At 55.1% G+C, this 13,158-nt stretch overlaps 1 protein-coding gene across 5 annotated transcripts in view; it reads left to right on the top strand.

Moving 5' to 3' along the window:
• Nucleotides 1-12,888, top strand: part of KIF9 (kinesin family member 9) — a 47,067-nt gene extending 34,179 nt beyond the window's left edge. For 3 of the 5 annotated variants that reach the window (XM_075547248.1, XM_075547243.1, XM_075547244.1), the window contains 9 exons: nucleotides 342-410; nucleotides 1,184-1,288; nucleotides 2,154-2,209; nucleotides 3,109-3,199; nucleotides 4,149-4,282; nucleotides 6,326-6,520; nucleotides 8,870-9,084; nucleotides 10,457-10,633; nucleotides 12,480-12,888. In XM_075547248.1, the coding sequence (XP_075403363.1) occupies nucleotides 342-410; nucleotides 1,184-1,288; nucleotides 2,154-2,209; nucleotides 3,109-3,199; nucleotides 4,149-4,282; nucleotides 6,326-6,520; nucleotides 8,870-9,084; nucleotides 10,457-10,633; nucleotides 12,480-12,745 (1,308 nt within the window). In that variant the 3' untranslated portion in view covers nucleotides 12,746-12,888. Of the gene's footprint in view, nucleotides 1-341; nucleotides 411-1,183; nucleotides 1,289-2,153; nucleotides 2,210-3,108; nucleotides 3,200-4,148; nucleotides 4,283-6,325; nucleotides 6,521-8,869; nucleotides 9,085-10,456; nucleotides 10,634-10,916; nucleotides 11,033-11,407; nucleotides 11,513-12,479 lie in introns of all 5 variants that reach the window. The other 2 variants (XM_075547245.1, XM_075547247.1) reach the window with 2 other exon arrangements.
• The last annotated feature ends 270 nt before the right edge of the window (nucleotides 12,889-13,158 follow it).

Genomic DNA, 13,158 nt, shown 5'->3' with positions numbered 1-13,158 from the left:
GGACTGCACTGATAGAGCCACTGTCCTATTAGACCGGAAGCAGCCCCTGGGAGTTGGGGCTCAGGGTAGCCCCATTGGTACTCACTCGGTCCTCAGTCACCTGCTGTTGGAGGCAGAGACATGGGGCCTGCTGAGGTCCTCTTCAACCCTAGACCTACCTCAGTGCTGGGAGCAGATCCTTGGATGGCCAGGAAGGGCCAGGACATGGAGACACGGTGGGGAAGTATACAATTGATCCCGGGGAGGCAGGGTGGGGGGTTGTACAGTCGTTGCTGGGGAGGCAGGGTGGCTTCTCCGGATGCTCGCCTGTCACACCTGCTCCCCCTATGTGTCCCCCACAGCGGATGGTCAAGAACCTGGAGAAGGAACTGGTGCTGCTCAAACAGGAGCTGGCCATTCATGACAGCCTGGTAAGGGCCGGAGGCAGGGCTCCGGGGAAGGGGGCTGCTGAAAGCTGGGGGAGCCCAAAGGCTCTGGGGTCAGGGCTGCCAGGTGGGAAAGTGGCAAAACCCAGGCAGAGGTGCTGGATAGGCAGAGGCCGGTAGCTAGAGGGGCTGAGTAGCCAGGAGTGAGGGTAATAGAGGCTCTGGGGCAGATGTGCTGAGTGAGACGTGTAGTGGGTGGGCGAGAGGGCTGGAGAGAACTTCAACCAGTGGGGCTTAGAGAGCCAGGGGCAGGTCAGAAGCAGAGATCTCAAGTGGCCAGGGGCACAGGGGGAGCAGAGGCATACTGGGAGGGGCAACGAGTGGGCAAGAGCAGAGGCAGGTAGTAGTGGGTATGGGCAGTGGAGGAGAGAGCATGATAACCAAAGTCAGAAGAGGTGGACAGGCTGGGGATGGGGAGGTGGTTGTGGTTTTAGGGGAGAAGCAGGATACCATGAGGGCAGTGGGTGGCACAAGAGGTGGGCCTGCTGGGCAGGGGCAGGAGCAGGGGTCCTTCTTATGGCCTTCATCCTGTAGTGTCTTCCAAGACTCATTAGGCAGAGTCCCATTTCTAGTGGCTTCACCCATCCCACTGTCCACTTAGACCTAAGCACCTGGTCTGCATGTGAGGGGAGTGCAGCCGGCTCGGGTGGCTGGGCCTGGGGTCAGACCCATTGCCTCTGCTCTCAGAAGGGCCCGTGCTGCCCCCGGCTTTACTTGACTCATTGGAGCGCATTGACCTGTTTGCATCCTTCCCAAAGGCCAACCGCACCCTTGTGACCTATGACCCCATGGATGAAACCCAGATTGCCGAGATCAACTCCCAGGTTCGCCGGTACCTGGAGGGGACCCTGGAAGAGATTGATGTAAGGACACACACACTCTTCATCACAGGACAGCTAGGCCCAGCCGGCCAGAGCTGCCCAGTCCTGCACCCACCTCCCTGGACCATCTCACTGAGTGGTTTGCAGGCGGGGCAGGAGGGCAGTGCCAGACATGACATATGAAGCCAGGCCCTGTAGCCGACTGTGGGCTTTGTCCACACTTCGTCTGATGCAACAATGAGGTGCAGTGAGAGCGGCCAGTGACCTGGAATACGTGCACAAGCCAGGCTGCTGAAACCCAATCTCACCATCTCGCGCCTGTCCCCTCACCTGTGCAGTGGGGCAGAGTCGCGGACTGGGACGAGTTCAGCTACAGCTGCCCGGTGTGGTAGCTGTGGGTGGTGGTCATGGTGGTCATCTACAAAGCAGACTCCCCCGGGAGAGATGCGTCCTGTGTCCACAGTGCAGCCCTCAAACCCCTCCTCTGAGAGCCACATGGGCCAGTCCCCTGTCCTGTCACTGTGGGTGATTGCAGGAGACCAGCAGGGAGGTCACCGTGGGGTGGGAGGGGTGTGCATGTCTGTGTGTCTGGCCCACACAGAAAGGTTTGCGGAATGGGCTCACTCGGAAGCGGGAGAGAAATGAGAGAAAAGGTCTCGTGACTGGGTTTCCTTAGGAAGTAGTTCCAAGAACGGTCGAGTCACTTTCATGTTCTAGAGAGCACCTTTGAACAGGCGGTGATTATAGCCTCAGTGGGTACTTCGCCTGGCAACTCTAATCAGGTGTTCCTCCACTCCCTCCAGGGCCCAGCCAAGGGACCCTGGCTTCTCTCTCAGCGCCGACACAGCCAAGGCCCCACGAGTCCCACTCTAACCACTGCCTTGCTTTGTGTATGCCTTCTCTCCAGATAATCAACCTCAGACAGATCCAGGAGGTGTTCAACCAGTTCCGGGTGGTGCTGAGGTGAGGAGCAGCCTGCCCCCGCCAGGTCAAGCCACCCTTTACACTCCCCCCCGCCCCCCGCAGCTGGCAGTGTGGGGGACACCAGTCCACTGGAAGGCCACAGTTGGGCAGGAGGTCTTTCTGGAACGCCAGCCTTGAGGGCGGGGCGTGTGGGACATCAGGCAACTCCCCACCCTGCTCCTGGGAAGCATTTGCTGGTTATTTGAGGACAGGGGCCCCTGTGGCCTGAGCTGCTCTTGCAGGGTGGTGCCGCCGGAATCAGTCACTTGACTCCAAGGGGCCCATTAGAGACAGAACCCAGGTGCTGGCTGGTGGCCCTGAGGCAGCTTAGACCAGCATACCTTGCCGCACCCCACCCCACCCCACCCTTCCCTGTATTTTGCTTCACCAACACAGTGTTTTACTTCACAGATTTCGGCTTTGTGGCAAGCCTGTGTCACAGGTCCACAGGCACCACTTCTTCCACAGCACGCACTCCTCACGTCTCTGTGTCACATGGTCGTCATTCTCACTGTTGCACTTAACAGACTAGAGCAGCGTGCACACATAACTCTTATTTATACTGGGAAACGCAAAATTTTTGTTTGCCTCACCTTATTGCGACTGTCGCTTTATTGCGATGGTCCACCTTATTTCTGGGCCTTGAACTGAACCACAGTATCTCCGAGGTAGGCCTGTAATCCTTGCAGTTGCTCCTGATGGCTGCGGGAGCCCCCGCAGGTGGGCGTGTTAGAGAATGAGGATGTGATTCAGAGGTTCATTAGGGAGGAGCTCATTTTGTCTCTTTCCGCTGGTCTGGAGGCTCCAGGAGCAGATTTCGAACCCTGGAACTTGGTTCTCGCCCCTGTGGGGTCAGCTTGGCCCCAAATGCAAGGTGTTGTAACGCTTTTTCTCCCAAGCCAACAGGAGCAGGAAGTGGAATCCAATTTGCGCAGGAAGTACACACTCATAGACAAGAATGACTTTGCAGCCATCTCAGTCGTGCAGAAGGTACGGGTCGATTGCCTCTTGCTGGGAACAGGCTTCGCAGCTCACCCCCCCCCCCTCCAGGCTGTTTCAGAAGCAGCAGGCATCCCTTCTTAGAACAGAGCTAGGATCCCTGGTGGCATCGTGGGTTGCTAACCACAAGGTCAGCTGTTCGAAACCAGAACAAAAAGGCTTTCTACTCCCATAAAGAGTTAGTCAGGGGCAGTTCTACCGTAATTTACAGGGTTGCTATGAGTCAGAAACAACTCAATGGCAGTGGGTTTGATTTGGTTTTGAGGTGCCCTGCTGGCAGCGCTGTCTAATCGGTGTTGGAAAGTTGATGGTTCAAACCCACCCACTGCTCTTCCAGAGAACGTCGAAGCTATCTGGTCCCATGAAGATTTACAGCCTGTCAGGGGCTCTAGGAATTGATACCCACTCCTGAGGGCACTGAGTTTCAGGGGTGCCACAGAGGACAGTAACGCCGAGCTGAGCGTGACCCCATTAGAGAGAGAATGGTTTCAGAGTGTAGGACTGCTGGCCGCCAGGTTGACAGCTCCAGCCGACAGCTGCTCCATGGGAAAGGAGAGGTGGTGTGCCCCCCAGAAGATTTACAGCCCGGGAACCTTAGGTAGGGTCGCCGGGCTCAGATTTGACCCATCGGCAGTGGATGGATGGTGGTGGACTAGCAATACAACTGACTCCTGGAGCTGGGTCAGAAACAGAACACAGAACTGAAGATCCTTGGGTCACAGAATGAGCCTCCAGGCCAGTCAAGAGTGAATAGGTCAGGAGGAGGCTTGGTCAGGGACAGGCTGAAGCCACCAATGGCAGCCAGAGCTCAGTGTTTCAGACACACATGCTCACGCAGAGCCTTTGGTCCCTACACACTGGGGTGGTGTTTGGACAGATTTGCCCAAGGGACCCAAACCCTCATGCTAGCTGATGATCCTGGGCTGGCCTCTCCATCCAGGCAGGGCTCGTGGATTCTGAAGGGCATCTGGTGGGCGAGCCCGATGGACAGAGCTTTGGCTTGGGAATCGCCCCTTTCTCCATCAAAACCGGGAAGAAACCCAAATCCAAAAAGGCCTTCAAAGACCTGCCCAGGTGAGTGACCTACTTGCTCCGCACGCTCCTCCCGGTCAGAAAAGAGTGAGGACACGAGCTGTCTCTCGTGTTTCAGTCACTGGGCGGCCACCGTGGGCATCCCTGCTGCCAACTCTGGCTATGTCCTCAGGATGCAGAGCGGGCCTGGTTCCGAACCAGCCATATGACCCAGGTGTGCCCCTCACCCTCACAACAGCCCCACCAGGTGGCAGTTACCCTCTTCATGATGCTAAAGAGCAAGCCAGGCTGAGAGAGGGTTATCTTGCCTGCCAGGCCACTCCACCAAGGTGAGGCAGAGTCCTGGCAAGAAGCCTGCAGCAGCACTCCAGAGAGGGCAGCCTGCCCACCCCCACGGTGTGGTCTTCTCCTGAGCCAGTAATCAGACCTGGAAACCCCAACTCCCCTTTCACGCAACGTTCATTCATTGATTGAGTCCAGGTGGCTGTGGAACGACGGCTGAGCACAGGCCCCACAGGCAACGTGTGAGCTCCCTGCCCGACTCTGCTCGCCTCCTGCCTCAGGGCTCACCTGGGGCAGCCAGGTCTGGGCCTGCGCCAGGCTCTGTGCTTCACCCTACACGGCACCGAGATGGATTGACAAGGTGGCGGCACCTGCAGGCACAGCATAAGAGCTGCGAGGGTGGCGCAGGGCCAGGCAGTGTGCCCGCTGTGCCATGCGCACAGGAGAAGGGCGCCCTGAGTCCTCAATGGCGCCTGGTGGTCACCTGGGCCGCAGCATCAGTCATTACAGTGGTCGTGGTCCTGCGGTCGAGCGAGCCAATCCCACCCCGGCGCACACAAAGTTCTCCCTAGAAATACATCCCTACTGGTCTGAGCACTTGTCCAAGGACATGGGGGCACTGTCCCATGCAGGACAGCAGTTGGATTACAGGGGTTGTCGGGGGCCCTTGACCACCTCCTGTCCCTTCAGGAAGGGCAATTGCACCCTAGTCCCCTCTGTTCTGTTGCTGGGTAGCCACTGCAGGAACAGATGGTTTGAGGCTTGGTCTCTTGAGCCACACCTGTTGCGAGAGGAAGAGAGGATAAGGAAGCAGAGGAGAGCGTTGTGAGCATCCTGCTGCCACCCTGTCCTGTGTGTGCAGATGTCCCTCTCCCGGAGGTGGGGTGGGGGACACACAGCAAGAGGGTGGGTGCTGCTACTTGGGCTGGTGTGGAGGCTGAGCTAGGTGGGGAAAGTGGGGCAGGCCGCCCGTTCTGCTAATTTCCTACACCCAGACCTCTCCCCTGGGAGGTGCTCTGCCGACAGTCTCCTGGACACCGTGTGGCTGACCCCACAGCAGCTATGGGGGTTCCTGAAAGACTGTGGCCACCCCCTAGCCAGGGACTCTTAAGGCCTGGAGCTTGTGCCGGTGTCTCCCAAATGCCTCTTGCTGAGGCTGCTAGGCAGAGAGCTCCTCATTCTGATACAAGGGAGCAAACTGCTCCCCGGTGCTTCAGAAAAGCTCTCCATAGCTTAGGGCCATGCCCAACTCCAGAGCTGAAACCGCCCCCCCCCAAAAAAAAACCCCTCAAAACTACTCCATCTTTCAACTTGAAAGCAAAAGTCCTCCCTGACTGCTTCGTGCGGAGAAAGTCGGGCTGTCCACTCTCATAGAGTCGCAGTCTCAGAAACCCACAGGGCCAGTTCCACCCTGTCCCATAAGGTCCTGTGAGCTGGCATCTGAGTCAAACCCAAACGTAAGAAGTGCCTGCCTTGAGTGCCATGCTCTTGTCAGCGCCATCTCTTCTGGGGGGTCAGGTTCACACCACAGCTTGGGGACAGTGAGTTTATGTGACTGGAGGGAGAAAACTCGAAAAAGGGAGGGGAGAATGGCTGTGCAACTGGAAGGAGGGAGTTGGGGCCATGGAACTGGTGTTCGTTCTGTAGTGTCTGGTCTCAACGAAAACCTAGCAGCGGGAAGCCAGGAGTGGTACGGCATGGCGCTCTTGGTGGGGTGAGGGCCGAGCAAGGTCAGGCCTCCTTGGCCCCTCCAATTCCTCCCTGCCCGTGCCTGGGCCCTGAGTTTGCCTTGCCTTCTTCCAGCCCCTCTTCGAGAAAGGAAGGTGCCAGCAGCCCTGGGAGTCCCAGGGACATGGAGACAGTTTCCCTGTCCAGGACCCAGCTGGTCACCTCTACCAAGGATGGGGACATCAAAGACATGCTCCTACGTGACCGGGAAACCTCCAGCACTGAGCCCCTCCCCTCGGACTCCCCAAAGGAGGAGTCTCGCTTAACCAGGTAACCTCCTAACCCTCACTCCTGCATTTGATCAGCCAAAGCCAGAGTGTGATTCTCAACAAGCAAGACTGCCCTCAGAGAGAGAGAACGAAAATAAAGACAGCACCAGCTGCCCCACAGGAGAAAGACACAGGATCCCAGCCTGGGAAACCCTGTGGGGCAGTTCCTTCTATGGGGTCACTGTGAGTCGGAACCGGGACGGCAGCCAGGAGGCAGAGAAGAGGCCAGGACTGGGAGTACCGTCCAAACAGAACAGATAGGATCGTGTTTAGTCATACAAGAGGGTCCCACCTCAGGATGTAGACATGAAACATGGAAAGATACATACTTAAACATGGAATCTTTCTAGACACTGCAAACAGCAAAGACTTAAGGAATTAAGTTTACTTATTTTAAAATAAATAGCATTCAAAAGGTACACAATTCTCAATATGTGAAAGTGCAAAACACACACACACACACACATCCCGCCAATATTTTCCAGTCATCGAGTTCCCCTCCCTGGTGAGTCAGTCAGTGGGTATGTGGGTCTCTAAGGAAATAGACTTGGTCAATTACGTATGCAGAGATGTTGGATGCATCTCGATTATGAAAGGAAAACGAAGACATTCTCCGTGCCTGGCCTTAGGGAAGGGTTAAGTGAATTAGCCCTTGGAATGTGCAGGGATGTGCACGACAGCTTTGCTTCCCAGCCTGGAACATTTGAATTAACACAAGAGGAGTTAAACAAACTATTCAGCAAACACACATACAAGGGAGTATGCCCCCCGAAACTGGATCCCGCCAGACAAACCTATGTATTTAAACAATTCCCTTCTTGGAAACTTTTTTTTCAAACTCATCTGTTTGGATGGCAGACAGCACCTCCCTTATATTTTTTCTTCACCTCTTCTGGTCATCAAATCGCTGTCCTTTCATGTCCCTCTTCATTCACAGAAACAAACCAAAAAAAAAGTCACATGGAGCAAGGTCAGGTGTGTGGGGCAAGAGAGGCGTGCTGTTTTTTGCCAAAAACTGGCACACTGAGATGGCTGCACAAGCAGGTGCACTGTCATGGTGACAAAACCAGTCCCCCGTCTGCCACAAATCAGGCCTTTTTTGTCACACACTGTTACACAATATTTTCAGAACCTCTCAGTAGAAGCTTGATTAACAGTCTGACCTGGTAGAATGAACTCCAAATGCACTCCGAGTAGACATTTTCATCCAACATGTCACCTTTTTTTGAAACAAGTAAACCATCCGTACACTTGAGATTTTCCCCATAGCGTTGTCCTTGTAATACTGTTCAACATCACAACAGTTTCTGCGGCATTTTTCCTGAGCAGGAAACAAAATTCCACAGCCGTACGCTGTTCCCTTCAATCAGCCATCACAAAAACAAGACTGCTTTTATGGAGAAATTGACTGTGACCAGAGGGGACTTTCCCAGGCGATGCCACTGGGTGCTTTCACTCAGGGCATGGCCAGCTCGCCGGGTGGGAAAAATGCACACTACGACAGCTCGCTCTGCTAGCAGTCCCGTTCTCTGGGGGTACCCCTTCGTATACCAAACCCCTGCTTGATTTTGTCATTGACATCCTCCGGGAGTCTCAGGTTGTGCAGACAAGCCGAAAGGTGAGTGGTCTGCCTCCACAGGGGTCCCTCAGAAGAAACACCTGGAAATCCATTTCTGAAAAGTCAGCCATGGGAAGCCTGAGGGGGAACAGTTGCCCTGTCCCATGACACACGGGGTTGTCATGAATTGGGGTGGGTGGGATTGGTTCTGTACTTGCTACATCCTATTTCTCCCCCACCCCCCCATCCACCTATGTCATTTGGGAAGGGGGGGCATTCAACCACCTTCTTTAACACTTTAACATTCATTGCAAACAACAACACATTCCCCCACCCTCCTGTCCTATACCTCATCCTACATCTCATGAACTAGAGTGCTCAGCGTTTCTGAGAGCGTGAATGGAACTTTCTGTGTGTGTGGGTGGGGGTTGAGTTAAGATGCAAAGTTACATATACTGCATGGCCTCAACTATTTAAAAACATGATGATGAATTCCTGGAAGGAGCCAGGCTGAAGGGTGGTGGAAAGCAGGCAGTGAGGGGCTCTTGTTTTATCCTGTTTTCTGTCCCACACACTGTTTTGCTTTTTTGGTGGACCGCCGTGGGCCTGTGTTCCTTTGTGTGCCAAGTCAGACAGAGATGAGGAAATGATTCCAAATCAATTCAGCTCCCACCTATGGGAGGATGTGCCCAGGACTGTGGCCTGCTGTCCACAGGAGCCCCGGAGAAGGCAGGTGAAGTGCCAGGTGGCTCCAAGGCAGCCACCCATGCCCGTTTCTCCCTCGGTCTCCAGGCCCAGCACCCCGCCCTCCAAGCCCATAGCCTTCGAGGAGTTTAAGAGTGAGCGAGGCAGTGAGATCAACCGCATCTTCAAGGAGAATAAGTCCATCCTGAATGAGCGGAGCAAAAGGGCCAGCGAGACCACACAGCGTATCAACGCCATCAAGCAAGAGATTGATGAGACCAAGGAAGCACTCGATTTCCAGAAGTCACTACGAGAGAAGCAAGGTGAATGTGAAGGGGTGGGGGAGGAGGGTGGCAGCAGGGGCTCTGTGGGATGTTTGAGTCATATTGCCCCAATGGGGTACCAAGATGGGTGAGAGAGTCAGCAGGAACCAGGGGGTAGCCTTCACCCATGGGTCCCCATCCCACTTGGCTCTGGTCTAATCTTGAAGACTCACAGAACCCCTCTCCAGCAGCCAGCCTCTGACTGTGGGTCCCCTATCATGGCATTATCTCAGTCCGAGGCCTGCTGGGCACTCCTGAACTTGGAGAAACACGCTCTTGAACCTGCACAGTTTTCCCCAGGGAGATGGGTGGCTGGTGACACCACACACATACACACACACACACACAGAGTCCCAGGGAGCTCACCCTTGCCTGAGCTCTGGTGTGGTCTCCTCACTGCTCATGGTGGTCAGACTGGGCTGGGAAGCTGCTCTGGACCATCACAGTCTGAAGAAGGAAACGAGAATGTAGCTATGAAGTGCCAAGGTTTCACTGGCACCTAAAAGCTTCCCTTATTCTAAGCATAAAGGATAGGACTGTGCATGGTGGGCCTGCGTGGGGAGCTCAACTGATTGTCCTCATCCCAGGGGCAGGCTCTAACTGAGTGTGCCCGGCCGGAGCCTGCAGAGGGTGCATCGGAGTCCCAGACCCTGCCAACCAGTGGTTCTGATTCAGCAACCTGCAGTCAGGCCCACAATGTCAGGGGGTTGGGCGTGAAATGCAACACTGACTGGGTCACAGAGCTGGTACAACAGAGGGGGCAAGTCCCTGGGGTGTGGCCTGCGCCACATTTTATCTTACAAGAGAAAAAGAAGGCAAGAATGAGCAAAGCCCCAACATGAAAGAAAAGGTCCATCCTCTGGACCTGGGCCCGTGCTGAGAACCGCCTAGACCAGGACATGGCGGGACCACAGATGTTGAAAGGAGATGAGCAGGCAGAGAAAGGACACCTTTTCCTAGAGTTGGCCTGCTGCATCCAGACTTCTAATCTTGGGAACTTTGGGAAAATGACAGTCTGTTCTGTAAAGTGACCCACTGGTGATATTTCTGTTACGGCAGATCTAGAGAGCTAAGATCAGTGTCGAGAGGGCACCCACTCTACCCTTTCCTCTACTCAGCCCTCCCTCTTGTCCTAAGGGCCCATGGGAACCCTTCAATCTGAGACTCCAAACCTGTGAGGCAGGTGTCCTGGATGCCTGGCCTCCCCGCGAGCGCTGTGCCCTGCTCCACACCCTGCCCCGCCCCACCCTTCTTCTGAGCGCCTCTCTCCTCGCTTTGCCAGCACTATGGGATCTTCCCACAGTGCCTTCCTCCACCCACCCCAGAGGAGCAGCTCTTCACTGACTCCCTGACCTCCTCTGTCTCCCCTCAGGTGACTATGAGAACAAGGGGCTGATGATCATCGATGAGGAGGAATTCCTGCTGATTGTGAAGCTCAAAGACCTCAAGAAGCAGTACCGCAGCGAGTACCAGGAACTGCGCGACCTCAGGGCTGAGATCCAATACTGCCAGCATCTGGTGGATCAAAGTCGCCACCGCCTGCTCACAGGTGCCCTAGTTGGGGAGGGTGGCTGACTGCAGGAGGTCCTGGGAGGCACAGGGCAGGGCCACAGCTAGGTTCTGGGAGTGACTTCAGAGCCACCCCCCTGGCAGAAGCTGGAGCCAGGCAGCGGCTTCAGATGCGTGCTTTCCAGGACAAGTTAGAACTGGAGACACATGGGGACAGGGTGAGACTCTTCAGGCAATGAGAGAGCCGGGGACAGACAGACAGACAGACAGGCATGTGTACACAGCATGTGCTGGCTGCCTCAGAAGCCCCCTTCTCCTCGCAGAATTTGACATCTGGTACAACGAGTCCTTCATCATCCCTGAGGAATTGCAGTTGCCCCTGAAGCAGTACGGCAGCATCCGGCCAGGCATGGTGCCTATCAGCAGGATCATGTCTCTGGTGAGCCGGGCAGGGGCCATGGATGAGCCATGAGCAGTGAGCAGTGCCCCTCAGCCTCTGGACACAGATACGTGGTGTCTCAGCCTCTCTCAGGCAGGGGGCAGCTACTGCCCTCTCCCCAGCTACTAAGCAGCGGGGGAATTGCAGACATCACCCTCGCTGCTGGCACTCTTCTGGGGTGGCTCATCCTGCCTATGGGACAGTGACAGGGTATCTCTGGGGATGGAAAAATACGGGGCTCCAGAAGGTTGGCCCTTGCCCTGAGCAGCAGGTGAGAGATAAGTTCTGGCCAGGCTGAAGGGACAGATGAAGCAGCAGGTGAGAGATAAGTTCTGGCCAGGCTGAAGGGACTGTGGTCGGTGTGGGCCTCCCCAGGGAGAAGATGACCAGGACAGATTCATCCAGCTGCAGCAGACAGTGCTGCCCGAGGGCCCTGACTCCATCTCCTTCTACAATGCCAAAGCCAAGATCGAGCAGAAGGTAACCACCACTTAGTGAAGAGACTCTTCTTCCCCGCCACGTGGACCTAGCACCCTTGTCAAAAATCCGGTGACCATAGATGTGTGGATCTACTTCTGCAGTCTCAATCCCGTTCCGTCAGCCGATGTGTCTATTGTGGTACCAGTACCAGGCTGCTTGAATTACTGTAGCTCTAGAGTCTGTTTCAAAATCAGGATGTGTGAGTCCACCAAGCTTACTAGCTATTGGGGGCCCCTGGCCTTTCTCTATCAAGTGGAGGATTTTGTTTTTGTTTCTGTAAATCCATTTATCTCCATTGTTCATGCGAGCTCAGGTTCCACTGAGAGTTTCAAGTTCCTTCTGCAGGCCCCTGCAGCACGTTTCAGCAGCCCTCCGAGGGCCCAGCTCAGTGCGGCCGCTCCACTTTGAGCTCCTCCACCTTCTCAGGGACGTAGGGCTCCACGCCACATAACAGGCTGCTTTACTGCTCACCTGTGTGCTTCAGCTTGCTTTGGTCACCTGCTTCCCAGCAACCTAGTAGTGCATTCAAAGTGTAGGTTTGTGGACACCTACCTAGTTGACTTGTGGAGAGAGGACCTTTCAGAGCATCTTCACCACACACACACACACACACACACAGTCAGAACCCTCTTTTTGTCTTTCTTTGAATTGAATTCACCTAACTCTTGCCAGAACCTTCAAGTGGGCCCTTGAAACACACATGCCTCCTTTTAGAGGTGCCTGCCAGAAACACACAAAAGCCATTGTAAAACCCTCCTTTAAAAAAAAAACAAAAAAAAAAAACAACCCTCTTTTAGATGAGGTAGCGAAAGGGATCAGACAGAGGGGTCCTTGTCACAGAACCAGGACTAGTTAGAAGGTACCTCTCTTGGGAAGGATGATGAGGTGGACATGGGCATGGTTCTGAGCCCTTGCGATGTCCACACCTCCTGACCAACTCCTGCATTCTCTCTTTCTCTGTGTCCAGAACAATTACTTGAAAACCACCATGGGCCTGCAGAGGAAATAGTGTCAAGACCGCCAGCAAGCCCAGCCTGCCCTAGTGGAGCTGCTGAATCATCTGCCCAGAGCTCCAGCCACCTTGCCCAGGGCCAGAACCTAGCTGAGCGAATTCACACCAGCCTGCCTGCCTGCCTGCTTGCCTGGAGCACCCTCCACAGCTCGACATCCCTGCTCACCTCCACAGAGCACTGTGGGTCTCCCTGCTCTGCCGTACACGCAGGGACAAGATAAAGCAACTTGCCAGTTTGGACTTGTAGTGCTCATCCAAGGGAATTGTTTTCTCTCCATCTGGGAGGAAATCTCCTCTGTGGACATTGGGGGTTGGAGCTGGGTTGCGAAGAGCACAGTAAAAACGTGACCCCACCATGCTCCTCCACAGAGCTCTCTGTCTCACTGGCCAGCCTCTTTCCTCTGCTGCATGGGTGTCTCAGAGGAGCTCACAGCTCCCTCAGACCATGAGGCTTCGCAGGGCATCCTTCCTGTGCCCCTGAGCCAGCGAAGGCAGGAGGCAGTCCTCCTTCCACAGCACCTGGGAGAAGACGGGTCAGGCACTAACCTCAAAAAAGGATGGGGGCATCACTGGGTTCACAGTACCAGGGAATGTGTGTGTATGCGCGCGTGCGTACACTGCAGAGAAGCACAAG

The sequence above is a fragment of the Tenrec ecaudatus genome, chromosome 4 (genome assembly GCF_050624435.1).
Source record: "Tenrec ecaudatus isolate mTenEca1 chromosome 4, mTenEca1.hap1, whole genome shotgun sequence".
Classification (NCBI taxonomy): Eukaryota; Metazoa; Chordata; class Mammalia; order Afrosoricida; family Tenrecidae; genus Tenrec; species Tenrec ecaudatus.
Note: the sequence above shows the minus strand (reverse complement) of the source record. Positions and strands in the feature narration are given on the sequence as shown.